Source organism: Staurois parvus, unplaced genomic scaffold (genome assembly GCF_062004578.1).
Source record: "Staurois parvus isolate SC_StPar_1 unplaced genomic scaffold, SC_StPar_1.0 ptg000012l, whole genome shotgun sequence".
In the NCBI taxonomy this organism is placed as follows: Eukaryota; Metazoa; Chordata; class Amphibia; order Anura; family Ranidae; genus Staurois; species Staurois parvus.
The window spans coordinates 6145014-6169236 of NW_028317808.1; the positions used below are offsets into that span (position 1 = coordinate 6145014).

Consider the following 24223-nt stretch of genomic DNA (forward strand, 5'->3'; position numbering starts at 1 on the left):
TCCTCCAGGAATGATGGCAAGCTCCGAATTGGTTTTCTTCACTTGGCTTTTGACAGTGTCAGTGAGATGAGCGCACATAGAGTCGTAGATCAATAAGGCTGGAGACTTGTGGAAGAAGCCATCTGGTCTCCTGACGTAAACTTCTCTCAGCCACTCACTCATTTTCTCCTCGTCCATCCAGCCTTTTGGATTGACCTTGACGATGATCCCAAGAGGAAATGTTTCCTTTGGCAAAGTCTTCCTCTTAAAAATGACCATGGGTGGTAGTTTCTGGCCATTAGCCTGGCAACCGAGAACTACAGTGAAGGATGATTTCTCATTCCCTGTGGTGCGTATAGATACAGTAGACGTCCCTGTTTTTTCTACAGTACGGTTCGCGGGGATGTCAAAGGTGAGAGGGATCTCGTCCATGTTTGTGATGTGGTCTGACTGGATCTTCTTTTCGATGATCTTGTCCTTGCAGTAAGTGCGGAAGATGGCCATCCTTTCTTCATAATCCTTTGGCAGTTGCTGCGAAGTGGTAGTTCTTGTGCGGATGGAGAGATGACGCCTTTTCATAAAACGGAAGCACCAAGAAGGACCTCCTTGAAATTCGTTGATCTTCATATCTCGTGCCATCGCTGTTGCCTTAAGTCGAATGGAGACTGTAGAGACGCTTCTACCTGCTGTTCTATGTTCAATAATCCACTGCTCAATTTTGTCCTCTAATTGTGGCCATCTTGCCTTGTTCCCTCGGAAACTCTTCTTCGTCTTCTTTACTTGACGCAGGTCATCTTCTTGTTTCCTCCACTTCCGTACCATTGATTCATTAATGTTGAATTTTTTCGCTGCTGCTCTATTCCCATGTTGTACTGCTTGGCTGATGGCCTTGAGTTTGAAATCCGCGTCGTAAGCATGTCTCTTAACAGGTCTCTTAACAGGTGCCATTTTGGGGTCCTTAATTTGGAAGCACAGTACATATCAGGAAATGTAGTTTTCGGTAAGTGAAAAAGCTTTGATTTGTTGTTGATTGCTTGGCTCTGATTGGTTTATCGTCGTTTATCGTCACCAGGAGAAGCTCAAATAAGCAAGGGGAGTGGCTTCGTCGCTTACCAAAGTCATAATAAAACATTTTGACAGATTGTTCAGCACAGTGTGAACATACACTGTTCATACATAAGGTGCATCAGAATATAAGGCGCATTGCCGATTTTTGTACAAATATAGGGATTTTATGTGTGCCTTATAGTCCGAAAAATACGGTAGATGAAGATTTTTAGAATAACAACTTTTCATATTAGTTTCTTTTATCCCCAGTTTAATAGGTTAATCATTCATATTTGGACAACTTTTCTGTTGTACTTAGGAAGGAGAAAAATAATCATTACCTTAATAATAACAATTTAAATAGATTTATTCAACTGAAACAATAACATTACAGCATATGTTATTTGCTTAAACAAACATCCATGTTTGTTAACTCATTTGGCTAAACAAAATATATATATTTTAAGAAACTTAGCCTGTCAGCCCCTTCCTCCTCACACTTAGTTTCACTTTCTTCTTGTGCAGATCTATTCCACTCCAAACAATCAGAAAAATATTGTTTCTATTCTATTCACTGAACTTCTTGAAACTTAGCACTGAAGGGGTTGATTCTGTATTCATAGGTTTGTAGAAGTTAGGATTAAGGTCTTTTTCTTAACTCTGTTCATGTTATAACATTTTTGCTGTGAAGAAGAGGCATGTGATCTCCGATGAGTCAAATTCAGTTTTGAGAACTGCAAAAGTAAACCAAGCATCTGTGATAATATCTTGTAGGCAGAGAAACTGCCCAATAATCTTACAAAAACCTCTGGAAGAGCATGACATTGTGAATGGATTAATGGAATTTATTTACCAAAAAAATTAAACATATACAGCCTTATTCTACATAATTAAAAAACTAATTTTATTTCATGATGGAATAACCTTTGGATAGTAATATATTTTCCTCAAAAAGCATTTTATACAAAAAAATCCATTAAAATAAAAAAAATCCGATTTAAATGAAAAAAATCCGATTTAAATGAAAAAAATCCGATGTTTTTGATTTTTTTTTTTAAAAATCGTTGATTTTTATCCACCCTGCTTAAAGTGCACCTGTACTTTGTCCATACCAGCATGGTTCACCTGCTAAGCAAGTTAAACCTTATGCGACATCCTTTATGCCTGGGAATTGGCTATTCAGGAATCAAGTGCTGTAGGAAGGTGAGGGAAGGACTTTCTTGGTAAAATTTACAGTTGACCTCCAGCACATATCCAAATACACAGATGCTGAATTGCCTACCTGAGGATTTGTATTTTGTCTATTCAGTCCTGACATTTGTACAGCCCTGCCACACAGCACAATCCTATCTGGTAAAGTAGACCTGATTTTTCTTTGCTTCCGTTAAAGTGGTTGTAAAGCCTAAACTTTTTTTTCCTTAATGCATTCCCTGCATCACCCCCTTTCTTCCTTATACTTACCTGACTCGATCCAGCACTGTGCCCAGCTGTTGTAGCTCTCACAGGCTTTGTGGTGGCAGGGGGACCACTGCTGTCAGTCAAATTCTGTGACGAAGGAGCAGGGGCGGGGCCTAGCTGCACTACCTGTGTCTATGAACGCAGGCAGCTCAGCTCTGGATTGAGCCCGCAGCTGTGCCACAATAGGAAGCACCTTCCAATTGTGGCACACTGAGAAGAGGAGGAGTCAGAAGCGCCAGCAGGGGACCTCAGAAGAGGATTGGGGCCACTCTTCAGCAAGTACAGATAATACCTGTTGATATTGCCAGAAATGCAGTATTCTTGTTACTTCTATGAGGTGAACTAAAAGTAAAAAACAAGGCTACCTACTAATTCCTACTATTAATCTCCCCTACCCCAAATGTAATAGAGATGAACAAAAATAGAAATGTTTGTAGTCCAGCCAAGGTGGTAACCATGGATCCCTCTCCAGGTGCAGTACAGCACCCAGGGAAAGGGATCATTTTAGTCATAGGACTAGCAGGTAAAGAAAAAAAAAAAAAGGAAGGAAGGAAGGAGAAACTAATGCAGCCACCTCATAAGGATTGGTAAACTGCAATATATTGTATTTGTGTATAGAATTAGGTACACTTTAAACATATGCATGTACATTTTAAAGAACTCAACTGATATTTTGTCTTCTGACAATGCTTAGCTTTGACCATCCCAACGTGATGGCACTGAAAACTGTGCAGTTCAGGCTAAAATTCAGGACAACAGCAAAATGCATATTTATATAGTATATGGGAACTTCTTTTGCCAAAGCCTTTTATATTAATATGACATTTTATATATATTTATGCAGCCCATTTGAGCTTGAGGCACCCCTGCCAGACTGCACAGCCAGATTTTCAACTTGCACAATAGCAACACAGCTAGGTAAAGAATATTTGTCAACATACTCATGCCTGCTCACTGGACAGTGAAGGGTTTGTTCACACCAGCTTGCACATGTTGGGGTAGATTTACTAAAACTGGAGCACTCAGAATCTGGTGAACCTGTGCACGGTAGCCAATCAGCTTCTAACTTCAGCTTGTTCAATTAAACTTTGACAATAAAGCCTGGAAACTGACTGGTTTCTTTGCAGAGCTGCACCAGATTTTGCACTCTACAATTTTGGTAAATCCTCCGCATTACACTCTGTACAATGTACGCCCACTGGTGTATGTTGTGTGGGGGAGATGCAACACATCAATCCATTACATTTTTTACACAATGTACACAAACAGCCTGCATACTGTGAACAGAGCACATAAAAAGCAATTGTTTTCACAGCATCCTTGCATTGATCAAACTTAACTGCGAGTTCTTGCATGGTTTAATTCTCCAAAATCTACCACAAACACAACTAGCACATAGATTGAACAAGACGTGTCCCTTGTGCTGGTGACTGCTGCCCTAAAGTCTGTCCAATAGTAATGTATATTTATTTATTATAGGTACTTAAATAGTGCCGTCAATTTACGCAGCACTTTGCATATATATTGTACATTCACATCAGTCCCTAACCCTCACAGGGTATACAATCTAAAGTCCCTAACTTACATTCATACATACACATACTAGGGCCAATTTAGACAGGAGCCAATTAACCTTCCAGCATGTCTTTGGAGTGTGGGAGGAAACCGGAGTATCTGGAGGAAACCCACACAGTCACAACATGCAAACTCCAGGCAGGTGGTGCCGTGGTTGGGATTCGAACCAGCGACCCTAGTACTGCCAGGCGGAAGTGCTAACCATTTAGCCACTGTGCTGCCCATAGTAACCTATTTCTTTTTCAATCACTACAAATACCTGATTGTTCCTGCCAGTCCCCCTTCTACCTTACTGTAAAACAATCACTCAGAGCACAGAAGCGAACTGGTACTTGTCAGTTTACATCCCAGGGCTTGCTCTTTGGAAGCAGGGGATGTCTTGTCACTGCATGGTATGTCTGTATCTTCTGTAGTCTGTTTACTGGCCACATCCCCTGCCCATCCCAGATTTGTGGCTCCCAGCCAAAGTTTTGCAGTCAAGCTGCAGCTGCTCTTCACCTGTGAATGATGTAGTCAGCTGTCACCCCCACTTCAAAATATTGCAGTCCACCCCCCACTAAAAAATTGCTAAACTTTTTTTCTTTTAACAAACAGTGCAGTTGATTTACTAAGAGCTGGAGAGTGCAAAATCAGGCCGAATTCTGCACACATTCCAGGTTTTATTGCCAAAGCTTAGCTGAACCAAGCTTTAGTTAGAAGCCGATTGGTTTCTATGCAGAAGTGAGCCTGATTTTGCACTCTCCATCTTTGGTAAATTAACCCCAAAATTACTAGTATGGTCACAATATCAAACATCATTATGATGTGTCTATATTTTTATTTTATTTTTATTTCAGGTACTTATATAGTGCCATCAATTTATGCAGCACTTTTACATATATATTGTACATTCACATCAGTCCCTAACCCTCAAGGGGCGTACAATCTAAGGTCCCTAACTTACATTCATTCATACATACACATACTAGGGCCAATTTAGACAGGAGCAAATTAACCTACCAGCATGTCTTTGGAGTGTGGCAGGAAACCGGAGTGCATGGAGGAAACCCACGCAGGCACAGGGAGAACATGCAAACTCCAGGTAGGTGGTGCCATGGCTTGGATACGAACCAATGACCCTAGTACTGCCAGGCGGAAGTGCTAACCATTTTAGCCACTGTGCTGCCCATATACTTGAACATTTACATACACTTGTATGTTTACTTTATTAAACTTTCCAGCAGCTTCCATATCATCAAGGCAACCAAAATCCAGGGTAACTTCCTGGTATCTTATTGTTGTACCATCTGGTGTTTCCCCTGCACTCTCTAGTAGTCCGCCTGTGAATATGCATACAGCCATACCAACTGGTTTGCCCCTAGCTGTAGCTCAACAGTGGCTCCCACTGGAAGTATTGCTGTCACTATACAGTAGCAGGGGTCTTTAGATCGGGGTGTGGTGACCCCAGCCTTTGAAAATCAGAGCTGGAGGAGGAGACCAAGTAGATTGGGAAGACATGACTCTTGCACATGGGAGTTCATTTATCCCAGCTCTCTATACAGTTTAGAGCTGTAATTCTGCTTCTACAGCTTAATTGTCAAAGGAAGAATTGTTAAAGAAGCTGCTTGTCTGTCCCTATGGAATTGTAGTCAGAGTCAGCAAGATGTCATTCTGATGATTGCCTGAACTCTGCTGAATCTTGATCGCTAGTGATGGAAGCGAGATCTTACTGCCTTAGCTACAGAAAGTGATTCCATAGGCACAAACAAGTAGCCTCATAGTGATCCTGCTGGAGGAAATTTCAACAAATCGCCAGCTAGATCCGCCCAACTGACATCAACCCAGAAAGAAGGTAAGAAGCTTTTATTGTAGAAGATATACGGTATGTCTCTTCTGCAATAAAAATATTTCCTGAGAAAGTTTTGCAATTGAGGGCTAAGGTCTGCTTTCATCATGAGGAGGGTGTTGAAATAATCTGAGAAGAGTTCAGTGTTAAATACTTAGATGGAGACTGTAACACTTGAATACAGCAGAGTACAGACTCACAGTGTGCTGTCATTGTACACCCCCTTTTTATACTCAAGCCTACAGGGCACTTATATCCCCTTCCTGCCCAGGCCAATTTTCAGCTTTCAGAGCCATCACACTTTGAATGACAATTGCGCAGTCATGCAACACTGTACCCATATGACATTTTTAGCATTTTTTGAGACAGAGCTTTCTTTTGGTAGTATTTTATCACCTCTAGGTTTTTTATTTTTTCTTAAACAAACCAAAAACCACTAATAATTTTGGAAAAAAGTTTTTTTTTTTTAGTTTTTGTTATAAAATTTTGTAAATAAGTGATTTTCTCCTTCACTGATGTGCGCTAATGAGGCTGCAGTGATGGGCACTGATGGACACTGATGAGGAGGCACTGGTAGGCGGCATTGATAGGCATCACTGATGGGCACTGAAAGGCAGCACTCATATATGGCACTGATAGGCGGCACTGACTGGCACTGTTAGGCAGTACTGATACGCAGCACTGACAGGCAGCACTGATGCACACTGATAGGCGGCACTGATAGGTGGCACTGACTGGCACTGATGGGTGACACTGAAAGGCAGCTCAGATGAGCACTGATATGTGGCATTGATGTGCACTGGTAGGCACTGATGGGCACTGGCAGGTGGCATGGATGAGCACTGACAGCTGGCACTGATGGACACTGACAGGTGGCACTGCTGGGGCTACACAAATCATCAGGGCACATTGATCATCAGTGCAAATGTCCCCTCTGAGGGATGCCGATTACCGGCTCTCCTCTCGAGCTGTCAGTGTGACAGCTCGTGAGGAGAGAAATGCCGATAACCGACATTTCCCTATTTACATGTAATCAGCTGTGATTGGACACAGCTGATCACATGACCGAGCCGACATCTTCGGCTCTTTCCATTGATCGGTGATCCACTGTGTCCGACGGACACAGCACACCGCCGATCGCCGCACGCTCCCGAAGCAGCGCATGCACGGTTAGAATGTGACGACGTCATATGACATCCTCAAAGGACGAGAGAACCACCTTGCGACCGTCATTGTACTATATGGTGGGCAGGAGGTGGTTAAAAACCTATTTGTTAGGATAACCCACTAATACTAAAGCCCAGATCCAGAAAACCTAAACAATCTTCCCTTGCAATGAAGCTGTGCTTGCACTGCAAGGGTTAACAGCGTGTTTAGGTCTAGGGGACGGAAAGCACTTTAACTTACTTGATCCTCTGTTCCCCCAGCAGACAGCCCTCCTCCAAACTCTAATGGTGGACTGTTCCTCAGCGTACAATGCAGGGCTATGGACTTTGCAATGGCCTTAATGACATCTGAGGACCTTTGATTGCCAGAGAATAGGCGAGATGAGGCTGCAAGTCTAGCAATAAGGAGCCTTCAGGAGTGGAGGATCAGATAAGTAAAAGTGCTTTACCAAGTCTCCTAGACATAAATGAGCATTTGCCCTTTGCAGCACAGGTACAGCCTCCATGCAAAGGAGGTTTTTTTAGGTTCAGTTGTTCTGTTTAGCTTTAATACTAAATGATCAAAAACTGCTCAATAAATAAAGTGCAGCGCTTAAAACAATGTAATCACAATAAAATCCAAATGCGAATCAGTCTATAAATATATAATGGTCAATGGACACTTGTATACAATGGATGGGAACTGGTTAAAGAGCAAGCTCCAGGCAGACAGCCATTAAGTTTGCAGAACCAGTGGAGATTACAAGTCTGACCCATTATCCAGAGGAAGGGAATCCCTGTAAACAGGTGGCTGACCATCCTAAAGGGGACCTCTGGAGTAAGCAGACATCACCCATTGACCGCTGTGCTGCCCATTCCTGGACAGATGTTCTACATATACCTACCATACCTCATAACCTAAGTGCCCTGAGGTGGATATATTAATGCACATACTCTATGCGCATCTGGTAAGTGTGCAATCCTACCATTTCTTCAAAGCACCAGTATACTGATATCTGCTCACTTCTGGATTCCTCTCATTATATATTTACAGACTGATTTGGATTCTATTGTGATTACATTGTTTTTAGCACTGCACTTTATTATTTATTGTACTTTTGGAGGTTTCGTTTGGTTACCTGAGTGTATCAGCTGCTATATTGGAGAGTGCTCACTTTCTTTGAATATTACGATCAAAGAACGCTGATTGCTCATCGCTTATGTCCACTTTGTCAGTCACTGACTCACTGCTCTGTCCCTGTGGAGGGGGTGGGAATGGATGGCTTAGGCTCTCTGTGACTCACTGAGAGGCTGACTAAGCTGCCGGCCCAGGCAACTGGGTGGAACCTGACTTTAAAGTTGGGATCTTTCCAGAGCCTAGACCACTTGAGTGACATCAGTTGACAGCAGACTTTAGCAAGCTATTGGTTGAAAATGTGTCCACAGGAGTGCAGAATGAAGTACACTCCTGTGATTCCCAGGAGACGTACAGCCAAAATAGCGTTAGTCCTAGTTCTCCTATAAAGAAAGGTCATAACTCCTTATACACATTAAAGTAATAACAAAAGGTTTGGACTTTTTTTTGCTAAAATAAACAAACACTCATACCTACCTGCAATGGTTTTGCACAGAGCAGCCCTGATCCTTCTTTTGGAATCCCTCACCGGCGCTCTGGGCTCCACCCCTGCCAAGTGCCACCATAAAGCCTCCAGAGCCCTGCACTGTGTCCATAAGAAACACAGAACAGAGCTCTGCCCGCCCTCCATCACTGGCTTTGATTGACAGCAGAAGGAGCAAATGGCTCCTGCTGCTCAATCTGAGCCATTGAGGAGCAAGAGAGTCAAGACATCCTTGTCTCTTGTGCACATCGCTGGATTGAAATGCTCAGGTATGTATTTAGGGGGGCTGTGGGGGAAGTTGCACACAGAAGCCTATTTAACCACTTTAATGTTCCAAATCAGGAAATCAAAGTATTGAAACCATGGGGTCAGCGTAAACATGTACATACATGTATAGATTTCTTTGTGGCCTGCAGGCTGTACTAAAGAAATCTAACAGATTTTCCCATCCATGCAACCAGTGCAGACAACTGAATCCCCCCTGCCAGACTTTTGTATTCGGACAGCTGAAGAGGGGCTGAATCCAATCAGATGCTGGCACTGTTCAGGTATTATGACAGCCAGCACTGCCTGTCACAATACCGAAACAGTGCCAGCATCTGATTGGATTCAGCCCCAATTCGACCAAAGTTTTTTTTGTTTTTTTTACAGGCTCCTTTTGATAGACGTCAATTAAGCCACTGACCTTTTTCTGAACTAAGCAGTCCTGGCAGGGCCATACAGTCCTGAAATTTTGTCCAATCCAGTAGGAAGCAGGACCAGGGTACAGCCGACTTTAGAGCCAGACAGGGGCGTCCCTAGGGTTGGTGTCACACGGTGCGGTAACACTTGCTGTCACCTCTCCGACGACCCCCGCAGGATGGATCGGATCTGCGGATTGAGCATAATGGATCGGAGTCCGATCCATTATGCTCCGCAATCCACAGATCCGATCCATCTTGCAGGGATCATCGGCTTGCGACCTATACGGAGTTAACTGATCTCTCCACAAGCTCCAGGAAAAGGAAAGTTTTAAAGCAAGACGACGATCCCCGCAAGATGGATTGGATCTGCGGATTGGGGAGCATAATGGATCGGACTCCAATCCATTATGCTAGATCTGCAGATCCGATCCATCTTGCAGGGATCGTCGGCTTGCTTTAAAACCTTCCTTTTCGTGGAGCTTGTGGAGAGGGATCGTCGGCTTGCTTTAAAACTTTCCTTTTTGTGGAGAGGTTCCGGTGTCACCCCATGCGATAGGTGTCACCCGGTGCGGCGCGCACACCCCCCCCGCACCTGCCCAGGGACACCACTGGAGCCAGGCAACTAGTATTTCCCCACACTACAGATTTACTTTACAGGTGAAGATCAGATATTCCCAGCATCTGGTTACTCTTCCGCTCTGCCTTATGATCTCAGGAGGGAAGAGGTTAAGAAAACACTTAATGTGATCCAAGGGCACGTTAAGAAATGCTGAGTCATGAAGGACTCCCGCATCACAGGCATCCATCATGGCATAAACAAATGTTCTCAGGGTAATGTAGATCCCCTTGAGGATTCTGAACACAAAATAGAAAAAGCAGGGGGAGAAAACTAATAGCACTGATGGATATTACTTTCTGTGCTGTATACTATATACACACATTGGACTCGTCTACTTTTTTCACATTGGGGGAGATTTACTAAAGCTGGAGCACACAGAATCTAGAGCAACCAATCAGCTTTTATTTTCAAAGGTTAACTGAACAAGCTGATTGGTTAGAACAGCAGTTCCAGCTTTGATACAGCCCCCTCTCAGGGTATTTCTAACTATAAACAACAATCCAGCATTCTGTTCTCCCTATAGGATCCCATCACCCACATAATACATGTGCTGTCATAGTGAGCCATCGTCCCACTGCCAAACACTACCCATGTATTACAATGTATTACACTGTGGACGAAGAACTAGTCACTACGTGACATTCAGCTACAAGTAGATCCATTTGTATCCAATACAAGTCCAGGAACTAAGTGGAAAGACTCCACACATCACGTGACACCCAGAGCCATGGAAGGGGACTTCCTCTCATACACACGCGGGGTACAGGGAAGAGGAGGACGTCCCTCAACCCCCCCTCCCTAGAATTATCTCCTCTGTGCCTCCCAGGTAACGGTCACATAAAGCACCTCCCTTTACCTTACCAGAGACTCCACATGTCGAACCATAGTGCCGGTTACCGGGAGCGGCTGTGAGGTGAAAGAAGTGGCAACAACCTGCCTCGGCGACACTATGTAGAGAGAATGGGCGGGTTCCCTGGGAGGGGCGTGGCCTAGAATGGATGATTAAAGAAAAGGCGAGGCCAGGAGCTAGATGGGACCGCTGACCACAAGTGCTGTGCCAGAGATGCGGAATGGGGCGTGGCGTTGCAGACAAGAAGACGCATGGCGGCCTGTGGACGGGGCGGGGTTATGACTGTCCTCGAGTGGGTGGTTTACAGGAAATCCCTCCATTTCGTAAAAGGAGCGCTGCTGGGACGGCGGCCAGGATGCGGATAACGGTTTGTGTGTGCAGTCGGGCGCGGTCTGAGGGCATGGCACGGCTCCCACATGATTATTATCGGTTTACACCGCGATACTTACTCCCCTGTACTGTCTACACAGCATAATGCGCCAACAACTTGTGTGTGACAGGAATGGCGGGTGAATATGCTTCACTCCATGTAAACTCGGTCACAGAGCTCTTGAAGGGATAGCCCACCTTTTATATATCATGTTACACACATGCTTGGGTATATCATGGAGCAATTTCCCAGCCCCCACACCTGCACACTGCCCCCATTACCAGAATTATAGGGGGCTTCATGTTCATAGGGGCTAAGAATTAAAGTGGTTGTAAAGGCTCAAGGTATTTTTTACCTATATGCATGAAGGTGAGAAACGTGTGCAGCAGGCCCCTTATAGTCATCTAAGCCCCCTCTGGATCCAGCGGTGTGCACTGGAGTCTGCCCATCCCAGGACTGCTGCTCCTCTTTGGTTGAGCCCTGGTTCACACTGATGCGGTGCGGAATTCACAGCGTTTTCAGTGCGAATTGCGCATCAGAATTGCACCCTGTTCATGCGAAGCACTGCGGGTGTGTATGTTAACCCCTTAGCACTGGCGCCTCCCGGCCCTTTGAGGGTTCCAGAAGCTGGGAGGCGGGGCAGGGTTTTACGGTCATTCGCTGTCACGTGATCGGGAAAGGTCCTGATCGAAAGAGGAGATCGGGAACTTTCTGTGAGTACCAAACGTGTGTGCTGAAAGCGCGCAGGGTGTGCACTTTCAGCACATATTTTTTTTATTTATAGAATGCAAATTTCTGTGAGTATCGAACGTGTGTGCTGGGAGTGCGCAGGGCGTGCGCTCTCAGCACATGTTTTTTTTTTTTTAATAGAATGCAAATGTGCGACCGCTCTAGGCCCAGACGCTGGGAGACCGCACATTTGCGTTCGGCCGGCGCAAAGAGGTTAAGTTAACAACACCTCAAAAGCAGTAGGCAAAACACGGTGCGATGTGCAGAATCAGATTGCATAGGCGTGAATACCCATGCGATCCAATTCTAGTGCAGACCCCAAAATGGGTCTTGAACGTTTTTGGTGTGAGTGCAGAGCGAATAGAGCCATACAAAATGTATGGCTCTAATTGCACCTCACACAAATCGCATGTGATTTGCACAGGAATGCGGTGCTGTTCCTGTGCGAGTCACATGCGATATACCGCATATATGTGAACCCAGGCTGAGACAGAAGTGGGAGCCATTGGCTCCCACTGCTGTTATTGACAGGCAATGCGAAGAGAGGGGGCTGAGCTGCAGCTCCATATGTGAATGGGCAGAGCAGTGGGTGCCCCCTTAGTAAGCTGCTTGCTGTGGGGGCATGTGATAGGAGGGAGGGGCCAGGAGTGCCAGCGGGGGACCTGAGAAGAGGGGGATCCGGACTGCTCTGTGCAAAACCACTGCACACAGCATGTAAGTAAGACATGTTATTAGAAAAAAAAAAGTCTTTACAATCCCTTTAAACTTGCCTATTGGGCACTTTTACCCCCTTCCTGCCCAGGCCAATTTTCAGCTTTTAGCGTTGTTGTACTTTGACAATTACATGGTCATGCAACACTGTACCCATGTGAATTTTTTTTTTTTTCTTCACACAAATAGCTTTCTTTTGGTGGTCTTTATCCACTTCCTGTCTGCCCTATAACAGAAATACTGCTACAGGGTGGCACGGGTGTGCAAAAATCACATGTGTGTATATATACATGATTTTGCATTTTCGGGTAGGGGGGTGCAAGCAAGCAGTGCGTGCGCCCTACCTGCACCGCCATTCGCGCCCACGGCTTTCAATCACAGGGTCCCGTCTGGTATTTACTTGCCAGTGCCCAGTGATTTCTGAAGATCTGACTGGGAGGAGGACTGTTTTGTTTACTAACAGTTCTCTCTGTCAGCTCAGCACAGCCATCCAGAGCAGTGTGATTACTGTGAAGCACACTGACACAGTCCCCTAGTTAAACACTCCCTGTGCACAGTTAACCCTTTGATCATGTTAACCCCTTCCTGCCTAGTGCCATTAGTACAGTGTCCGTGCTTTTTTTTTTTTTTTTTTAACACTGATCACTGTATTGGTGTCACTGGGGATGTCAGTGACACCAAGTCAGTTCCCTCCAGTGTCAGAATGTCCGCCACAGTCCCGCTATAAGTTGCTGATTGCCACCATTACTAGTATAAATAAAAATCCCAGTATATATACCACCATTTTGTAAACGCTAAAACTTTCATGTTAACCAATTAATTTACACGTATGGGGATTTTTTTTTAGCAAAGATGTAGCAGAATAAATTTTGGTGTAAATATAAGGAAATTTTTTTCTTATTTTTTTTACTGGACATGTTTAATGGCAAAAAGTAAAAAATTTTGTTTTTTCTCAAAATTGTCGGGGTTTTTTTTGTCTTTGTTTTTATTTTATTTTTTTTAGCTCAAAAAATAAAAAATGCACAGGCGATCAAATGCCACCAAAAGAAAGCAGTGATCAGGGGCATTGATTGCTGAAAGTACGCAAAAAAAAATTAATCATTTTTTTATTACTTTTTTTTTAAGATTTTTTTTTCATAATACACTGTGTAGTGTAGTATAATCACTTGCTCTGCAGAGGTTTATCCCCCTTCCTGACCAGGCAATTTTTTGCGATATGATGCTGTGTTACTTTAACTGACAATTGTACAGCCATGCAATGCTGCACCCAAATGAAATGTACATCTTTTTTTTCCCACAAATATTTTTTACTTTTTGCTATAAAACCTATCCAGTAAAAAAAAAAAAAAATTAAAACAATTTAATTTTGTCATAAATTTAGGCCAAAATGTATTCTGCAACATGTCTTGCAGAATAATAAAAAAAGCTTGCTTGTCTAATAAAAAGCACTGACATGATACTAATGACACTGGCCAGGAAGGGGTTAACATCTGGGGTGATCAATGGGCTAACTGTGTGTTGTCTAAACAAAAATAGAAAAAATCTTTCTGCACTGCTATAGGTATAGATAGGGCTATTGAAAAAAAGCTGCAAACACCTAGACACCACTAGCACAAGGAAACAAAAAAAAATAAAATGGTGTTGCTCTAATATCTGTATTACCAAGGACACAATAATTTGAAGAGTGGGTAGACAGAAAAAATAACCCCAAAACAGAGGTGATAAGTATAAAGGCCTAACTCCAGACCTAATTAGGTGTAATATGAACTGTGACAAAGACAACGTGAGTAATAATCAGCAAGTGAACATAAATAAAAATGTAAAGGCCTGAACCCAGACCAAACTAAGTGCAATAGAGATTGTGATGAAATACAACGTGAACACTAGTCACCAAGTGAACATAAATAATGTATTCAACATAATAGGACTAACACGTCCTAAATAAAAGTGCACCAAAAACACCATGGAAAGAAAAGTGCAAAACTAATCATACAAGGTGCATGAAACTATAAATGCATCATAAATAATATATAAAAATGTAAAGGCCTGAAACCAGACCAAACTAAGTGCAATATGGATTGTGATGAAAAACAACATGCAAAATAATCAACAAGTGAACATAAATGATGTATTCAACATAATAGGACTAACCTGTCCTAAATAAAAGGGCACAAAAAGCACTGTGCAAAGAAAATTGTGACAATCAAAAAGCAAAGAAATATATGTGCAAAACTAATCATACAAGGTGCATGAAACTAAAAATGCACCTTATAATCAGGATTGATGCCAGTGAAAACGCACAGTGGAAATAAACATGCGTCAATAAGCACAAAAATAATTAAAGCAACGTGACATAACAAATAATGAGTGACCATCAAAATAAACATAAGTGATAAATCGGCATAAAGTCCATGTAAATAGACCACCAACTCCAAACAAACAAAGCAACTTGGTGAAATGAATGATAGATCCGTCACCGGTTAAAATGCCTCCACGCCAAGACCCCAAGGGGCCACACAGCTCTCAGTCCTCACCCTTTCAGAGCCCTTAACCACTTCCTGACCGGCCGTTGCATATAAACGGCTGGACAGTGGCATTGCAAGGTCGGGTGGCCGTTTATAAATGGCCTCCCCGCACCCTGCTTGTGCGCGCTCCCTGGGAGCGCGCAGCACCACGATCCGGTGCCCGCTGTGTCCTTCGGACACAGTGAAACACCGATCGCCGGACGGGACCTCTGTATGAGGTCCCGATCATGTGATCACTGATTGGCCAATCAGTGATCACATGCAGAGTAGTAAGCAAGATGTCACTTGTGACATCATTGCTTACTACGTGTGAAATCTGTGAATGATCACAGAGGTCACATGGTACAAGGCTATTCACAACAGCCTTGTACCATGTGACAAGCTGTGACCAATCACAGCTCACTCAGTACTTCTCAATGAGTGCAGGAATGCACACAGAGAGAAAGAGAAATGATTGCCTTTACATCCTATATGGGTGTAAAAGCAATCAGTGTAAAAAAAAAAAAAAATCTTCATCACCCCCCACAAGTAGTACAGTGTCACCATGGTGACACTGTACTGCTAGGGTGACAGTATGTAAATAAAAAATAATAATATAAAAAAATAAAATAAAAATGTAAAAAAAAATGTTTAAAAATTATAATTTTTGGTTATAAACTAATTTGTTTTTGTTTTTTTTTACTAAAAAGATAACGGAATACGTTTTGGCCAAGATTTATAATGAAATATTATTTATTTGCAAAATTTTATAAAAAAAAACACTTTTGTTAAAAATTTTTGGACTTTTTCATTTACATAGCAAAAAAAATAAAAATCCCAGCGGTAAATAAATACCACCAAAATAAAGCTTTATCTGTCTCAAAAAAATGGTAAAAAATTAGTTTGGGTACAGTGTTGCATGACTGCGCAATTGTCATTCAAAATGTGATAGCGCTGAAAGCTGAAAATTGCCCTGGTCAGGAAGGGGGTAAAAGTGTCTGGTCTGGAAGTGGTTAATAGATATCCAAGATGACAGAATCACACCGATCACAGGAATATGGCCTTCCTCACCGTATAACCGTAATGATTTCAGTAGTCTTGAAACTGGTAATCCTTTTCACAGGAACATCAGCCAGCTCAGACGCACCCTAGAGGAAAAAGAGAGAGCACTCCCATAGTGTAGTAATTTTTAAGCAAAAACTTTACCGGAAAAATGCCAAATGAACACTTACATCACATCCGTTGAAATCAGGTCTCAAACACATGTATTGATATGGGTTTATACTTCCAGGGCGTACCAAAATAGCGGTGACCATCACCACGCTCCGCTATCAGACCCAAGCGTTACGTCACTGTCCCATGACTTCATCAGGGTGCAGATGTTGTGACACCAGACCCCTTATATAATGAGTTTAATGAGAAAAAAGCACATGATACAAATGACCAGTGGCCATTTTTCCCGAAGACTCCTGGCCGCGGCCATTTTCTTGGAGACCATACATATACTCCCAATACATAGGTCCAATGCACTGGTACAAAAAAAACTTTATTTGGTGATAGACCTAAAAACAGAGATCTGAACGACACAGATCAAAGGGGAAACTAAAAAACAAAAAGCAGGGACAAAGTATGATTAAAAAATAATTACATAGGGGTATTTTAATCCTAAGCATCCAGATATGAAAAAAACTACGGAAAAAAAGGGAAAAAACACTAGCTGTTGAATATATATATATATATATATAGGTAATGGTTAATAAAATCGGAGGTGAAAAGCCTAAATGACCCTAAAAAGCTAATAAAAATGACAAGTACAAAAAATATATATATATAAAATATAGGGGAAGGGGGCCAAACAACCCAAATAAAGACATGATGCCGGCTAAGACAAATGCCATTAAAAACACATAATGCAATAATAAATGGATACATAATGAATCATACATAGCAACACATAATCAAATGTAAAATAAACTTATTAAAAGGGAGGAGAGGTAAAAAGAGACCATAAAGACCTCACACATAACAATAAAAATTGAATCCAAAGAAGTGACAGTAGCCATAAAAAAAAACTGGCCTTAATGATGATGGAAAAAAAAAATATCTAAGGTGCATATCCAGGGCAAAAGGGAAAGAGAGGAGAACGGAATCAGGAAGCAAAATACAAAACCAGATACCACCAGGGAACTAAATGATGAAAAAAAGGGGCGTAATTAAAAATCACTAATAAAACAATTCAAATCCAATTCAATATTGAGTCCCCTGGGGGTCAAGGTCTACATGGAAAAATCCACTTGGATTCAGCCTGACTAAAAGAACGGATCTTGTGGCTCCCTCTCCAATGGGAGTATATATTTCTCTATTCCCCAGAAAGTCAGTGTAGTATGATCCCTATCATGATGGGAAGAAAAGTGTCTAGAGACACTATGCCTGGGATAGCCCTTTTTGATGTTTTGCACATGCTCTCTGAGCCGTTTTCAGAGTGGTCTCTTGGTCCTACCAATATACTGTAGTCCACACCCACACTGTAAAGCATAGACAACCCCCTCCGACCTACAGGTAATAAAGTGCTTAATTGGGAACTCTGACCCATTGGTATGTGATGTGAAACAGGGACGTTTGGGATTATTGAAAGCAAAAGAAACCTTTTGAGTCCAGGAATGTAAATGGTTTCTCCCCCCCCAGAAATTGTCAGTTCTCTTTGCACAGCGCTTTTTGTGCCCTTTTATTTAGGACATGTTAGTCCTATTATGTTGAATACATCATTTATGTTCACTTGTTGATTATTGTGCATTTTGTTTTTCATCACAATCCATATTGCATTTGGTTTGGTCTGGTTTTAGGCCTTTACATTTTTATGTATTATTTATGATGCATTTATAGTTTCATGCACCTTGTATGATTAGTTTTGCACATATTTTTTGCCATTTGATTTTGGCACAGTTTTCTTTGCACGGTGATTTTGGTGCACTTTTATTTAGTACGTGTTAGTCCTATTATGTTGAATACATTATTTATGTTCACTTGGTGACTAGTGTTCACATTGTATTTCATCACAATCTATATTGCACTTAGTTTGGTCTGGGTTCAGGCCTTTACATTTTTATGTATTATTTATGTTCACTTGCTGGTTATTACTCACGTTGTCTTTGTCACTGTTCATATTGCACCTAATTAGGTCTGGATTCAGGCCTTTATACTTATCACCTCTGTTTTGGGGTTATTTTTTCTGTCTCCCCATTCTTTGAACTGTGTGTTGTGCTGTGTGTGTTTTACTTGGGAAGCATGCTGCTGTGTGTTTTCCTGCTGTGCATAGAAATACACAGCAGCATGTTACTGCTGGCAGGAGAGAGACCTGTGTTGTTTACACACTGGTCTCTCCCCTGTCAGTGTTAAGCTGGCTATACACGTGTAGATTTTCGGACGAGAATATTCCTACAAAAAGTTGTACGAAAATTCTTTGAACATTTGGTGCATGGACGAATGTTGTTCTACAATTGTCTTTTGCTTTTACCATCCGAATTTAAAACAAACGTAATTTCTGAACAATAACCACATATGCTGGCTGAAAATTCGCTTGATCGAGAAGTTTTTCTTCCTGCCCCTTCGAATTATCCCGTCACTGTGGTCGAAAACGAATATCGTTTTGACCCGACTGACGATTAGAAAATCAAATGAATATTCTTGAATCGAAAATTTGCGTGCAAAAATCTATACTTGTATGGCCAGCTTTATTCGGTAATCGGCGGGTGTCGGCAGAGAATCTCTGGCCAGGACCTGGTGATTGACATCTGTAGCCACCAATGGCGTCGTGCCCCTGGCCCAGAAATGCAAATCACGTGTATATATACATAATTTTGCACAGCCCTGCCACCCTGTAGCAGTATTTCTGCTATAGGGCGGCGGGCTACTGGATAATGTTACCATAGTAACATTGCACTACTTTGGGGAAGCGATCAGTATTTTTTTTTTTTTTTTCACATTATGATTGCTTATAGCAAAGAATTTCTTTACTATAAGCAAGCATTTAACTGAATAAAATTGATTCCTTCAGGTTTTTTTGCTGTGATTAGCTGTGATTGGCCACAGTTAATCACATGACACAGATGGTCTGTGATTGGCCCAGTCTGTACAGGTGATTACTGTGACCAATCACAGCTAGTGACACAATTGTATACAATGGATGGCATGAAAGGAAGCCATCCATTATTTACAATTGTCATGTGACCTGCTGTGATTGGTCACAGCAGGTCCCATGGTACTGGCAACAGGGTGGTACACAGATCTGTCATCGGCTGCGTCTAAGATACACAGCATAGCTGGTGTGACATCATAGCGTGGGCACGTGTGAGGCGTGATCTTGGAAGGACATCATATGACACCCACCTGGACCGACGAGAGTCCTGCTCACCATCAATCTGCTATTGGCTGGGTGGGAACAGGTTAAAAATATAAACAATATGTAAACATTAAAGCAGAGCTCCACCCAAAAGGGAAAGTTCAGCTGTAATGCTCTGTCCACCGCTCATCATTAAAGATTGGCACCTGTGGGGGGTCGGGCACCCGAATTTGAAAGGTACCCGCTCTCACTTTGTAATGGAACCAGACTCCGACTGCACTAGGGTATTTCCCTTAGACTCTGGCTTCCCTGTCTGAAATCAGATCCACGGACACCACTCCAAGTGAAATCAGGAAATAGACTGCTTTATTTTAACACAGACACAAGATATAAAACATTCAAGGGAACAACCCACCTCCCTGCATATGGACACAGGGCGGGGCAAACCAAATCTAGCAACCAGAGACACATCAGCAGACACCCCCCACCAAGCCAATACACAAACACATACATCCCATAATAGTTTGCTCCCAAGCAAGACACACATTAGAACAATGGGATGCACCACATGGCAGTAAACAATGAACAACCCCCACCTATACATGTCTACACAATATCAGGACATTCCACCCTGTACCCCTAACAGGCACAGGGTGACTTACACATAGGAGGGATACGGGGAGCTGAGAGTTTCCCCACCTCTCCAAAGTGAGCTGTGTTCCATGGGCCCCCCACCCAAAGTCACTCCCGTCACACACTTCCACTGTGATCACCTAGGCATGTCCTCCACCCCCCCCCCCCCCCATACATAGTCTTCTGGGACACGTGACAGGTCCCAGAAGACTACGGGGCCATTCACAAAGCGCAGCACTTCTCGCGCATGCGCAGTGGGCACCCGGCTGTGAAGCCGCAAGCTGTCACAGCCGGGTGCCTACACTGAAGATGCCACCGTCAGGGAGATAAGACGGCCGGTGATACCATCGGTGGTGGTGAGGACACCGCTGGACCAAGGGACTGGTAAGTGTCTGTATTTTAAAACTCAGCAGCTACAGTTTTTGTAGCTGCTTTTTTTTTTTTTTTCAGTTGGAACTCCGCTTTAACAATGTCACTAACAAGTAATCTGCTGTCTTTACAATACAGTAAAAACAGTCTGACAAACTGTGAGCATGACTAGGATTATGAATAACCTGAGGAAAGCTGGGATTGGGTCTGGAGAAGCCATGGAAAACGTTATGCTGCTGGTAACATCGTTCAGCATGACCGTTTTGGTGGTGGGTCAATGATGGTCTGGGGAGGCATATCAATGGAGGAACGCACACACCGATACAGGCTAGACAATGGCACCCTGACTGCCATTCAGTATCGGGATGAAATCCTTGGACCCATTGTCAGACCCTATGCTGGTGCAGTGGGTCCTGGGTTCCTTCTGGTGCACAATAATGCCCGGCCTCATGAGGGACAACTATGCAGGCAGTCCTGGAGGATAAAGGAATTGATACCATTGAATGGCGCCCATGCTCACCTGACCTAAATCCAATAGAATACATTTTAGGATATCATGTTTCGGTCCATCTGACGTTGCCAGGTTGCACCTCAGACTGTCCAGGAGCTCAGTGATGCCCTGGTCCAGATCTGGGAGGAAATACCCCAGGACACCATCCAGCATCTCATTAGGAGCATGGCTCGACGTCAGTCATGCATACAAGCACGAGGGGGGGGGGGGCATACAAAGTACCGAGTACCATTTTGAGTTGCTGCAGTGAAATTTCAGCAAAATGGACTAGCCTGCTGCATCATTTTTTCACTTTGATTTTCGGGGTGTCTTTGAATTCATTCCTCTGTAGGTTGATAATTTGCATTTCCATCAAACGATGGGGCATCTTTATGTTCCTAACACATTACTTAATCCCTTTCAGTATAGATATCCAGCATGATATTTTTCCCCATTGAGATCTGATGTGTTTTCAAAGTGTTCTTTAGTTTTTTTGAGCAGTGTATATAGAGAGAGAGAGAATGCAGGAGTACGAGTAAAGATGCCCATAGAGTCATTTTGGTTTTCTATTAACCAGTGGGCTGGATTCCTCCATCCAAGTGAGGTGGGTGGAGGAATCTTCCTCACTATGCTATTCTATTCTGACAGCTCTGTTGTCAGAATACACTGATCAGTGGCTGTAGCTGATGATCGAGAAACGTTTTTCAACATTCTCGTTCAACAAAAATCATTAGACCAACTTTTGCAAGTGGAAATGGCTATGCATGGGCCAAAGTTCAGCTCCCTGCTGAACTGTCCACATTTTAATCCATCTATGATTCTAAGCTCGAAAGAGTAGGGCCCTCAAACCCCTCATGTATCACATTGTATTGGTATTGTACTGTCGCATGTTCTGTCCCCCTTTGTAATGTACAGCGCTGAGTGAACTATTGGCGCTTTATAAATACTGTATAATAATAATAATCTATGCCCATCTTGGGTAATGTAAAACACAGCATGTAAAGTGCAGCAGTCAAGATGAGAGGAAGAAAGGGGGGGAGAGAGTGAGGGGATGGAGGAAGAGAGGGGAGAAATATAGAGAAAAAGGGGGGTGGGGGGGGAGATGGGTGAGGAGGAAAGGAGTGGGTGATGGAGAGGGAGGAGACATTGAGAGAGAAAGATGGGACAAGCGGAGACAGGGAGGGGAAAAAAAAAGGGGGGGGGGCAGAGGGAGGAGAGAGAGGCAGGAAGGAGGGGAAAAGGGTGGCAGAGCAAGGGTAGGAATGGAGGATAGGGAGAGAATGAAGGGGGGGAGGGAGGTGGAGAGAGAATGAGCACAGAGAGATGTACAGAGAACAATTTGGTGGTATCTATGCAGTGGTTACTCCTTTCATAGGACTCCACAGTTCTGCTTTTTTCTCATTCTGGACTCTTTCAAATGTGTGGTTTGGGCAGTAAAACCATGTGGTTGAGCCATGGTTTTACTGCTACCTCTTTAGGTTATATTCACACCAGATGCGGTGGAACTGTGTTGACCGGCTATTCCAGCTCAGTCCCACCGCATGACAAGGCAAAATGTATGGTCTCTGGTATATCCAGTTCAGTGTTCTGCATGCAGTAGGTTTTTTCATCCCAGGGCAGTTTAAAGCTGTCCACCATCTTGTACTGTGCAGCAGCCAATTGAACTTTATGAAATGTACGTGTAACATTTCAGTAACATTTCTTAAAAAAAGCGAATATATACTGTGTTGATACCGCAAGCACACCAGCTGCTGCGTTGTAATGCAGTGGTTGGTGTGAATGGCCGTTTAGCTGACAAGGCAGCAGCTGGGATTGGACACATGCTGCAGCCGTAATGCTTTGCTTTGCAGCTGCAGCAAGAGTTATACCTACTGTTGCATTATCAATCATCAAACAGGACCCATTAAAAAAAAAAAGTTTGCACTGCAACCTACCAGCAACTGCATGCAATGCACGTCCTTGTGGTGGTTCAGCATTTAGGGGGTTAAAACATGGTGAGGAGGCAATGTGTTGCCTCCTCGCCTCCTGTCAAATGCCTCTTTAGAAAATCAGATGAAAAATGGATCAGGACATCAGTGTTTACTTCCATTATCATTTCCGTCTACATCCGTGTTATGTCCTTTTTTTAATGAGTCATGGAAATTCCTCAAGACACTTTTCTTTTCCTCAGCTTGCATTTTGCTTCCCATTCTGCTTTGCGGTCTCAGGATATCACAGGGATGCCACTTCCTTTTCTACCACTACCTGGGTCATATGTTATATTTTTTATTGAAAATCAAAAATCAAAATTTATATTTTGCAGAAAAACAGATGTAAGTGGATCAGATGCAAGCCAATGTCCTCCATTAACATCAGTTTTTCATCCATTCCATTTTTATACAGAGCGAAAATAGGGCTATGCTCAGTTTGGAAAAAAATGGGTGGCCATGAAAGAAGAAGACGGGCCAAAGTTTTTTTGGCTATACTTCTGTAGGTCACAGGAGTGCAGTTAGTGCTGCACTCCTGTGAACCAGATTAAGCCAACAGTGGGCTAAAGCCTGCTGTCAACTGACATCACAGAGCTGATCCAGGCTCTGCAGGGATCCCAACGATAATGTCAGGATCCGCCCAGATCCCTGATTAGCAGCTTGCTCAGCGCAATGCTTGACAAATTTGCCTTGTATCTAGGAGCCAGTTTTTTGTTTGTTTGTTTTTTTAACCACTTGCCTACTGGGCACTTTCACCCCCTTCCTGACAAGTCCAATTTTCAGCTTTTATAGCTCTCACACTAATTGTTCGGTTGTGCAACTCTGTGCCTATATTAAATTTCTTTCACTTTCTCTTTATACAAATAGAGCTTTCTTTTGGTAATATTCAATGAAAATTAAATGAAAAATGGCAGAAAATTTAAAAAAAAAAAACTTTTTCTTCATTTGTTTAAAATTTTGCAAATAGGTAATTTTTCTTCTTTACTGAAATGCAGTGACAGGGTTGCATTGATAGGGTAACATTGATGGGCACTGATAGACGGCACTGATATGCTGCACTGATGGGGCAGAATTGATGGGCACTGATATGCTGCACTGATAAGGTGGCATCAGATGGTCACCGATATGCTGCACTAATAATCAGGGCACTGATCATCAGCACCCTGATTAGCAGTGTAAATGTCCTCTGTCACGGGATAGCCGGTTATCGTCTTTCCTTTCCTCACACTGTGACAGTGCTGAGGAAAGGAAATGACGATAACCGACATTTGTTTACATGTGATCAGCTGTGATTGTCACAGCTGATCACAT

General features: G+C 42.9%; 1 protein-coding gene across 1 annotated transcript in view; it reads right to left on the minus strand.

Annotated features, from left to right (window-relative positions):
- The window catches only part of LOC149473671 (thioredoxin-like), a 33793-nt gene extending 22767 nt beyond the window's left edge, over positions 1–11026 (minus strand). The window contains exon 1 of the mRNA XM_089674700.1: positions 10812–11026. Within this exon, the coding sequence (XP_089530826.1) occupies positions 10812–10835 (24 nt within the window). The 5' untranslated portion in view covers positions 10836–11026. The remainder of the gene's footprint in view (positions 1–10811) is intronic.
- Positions 11027–24223: the final 13197 nt, after the last annotated feature.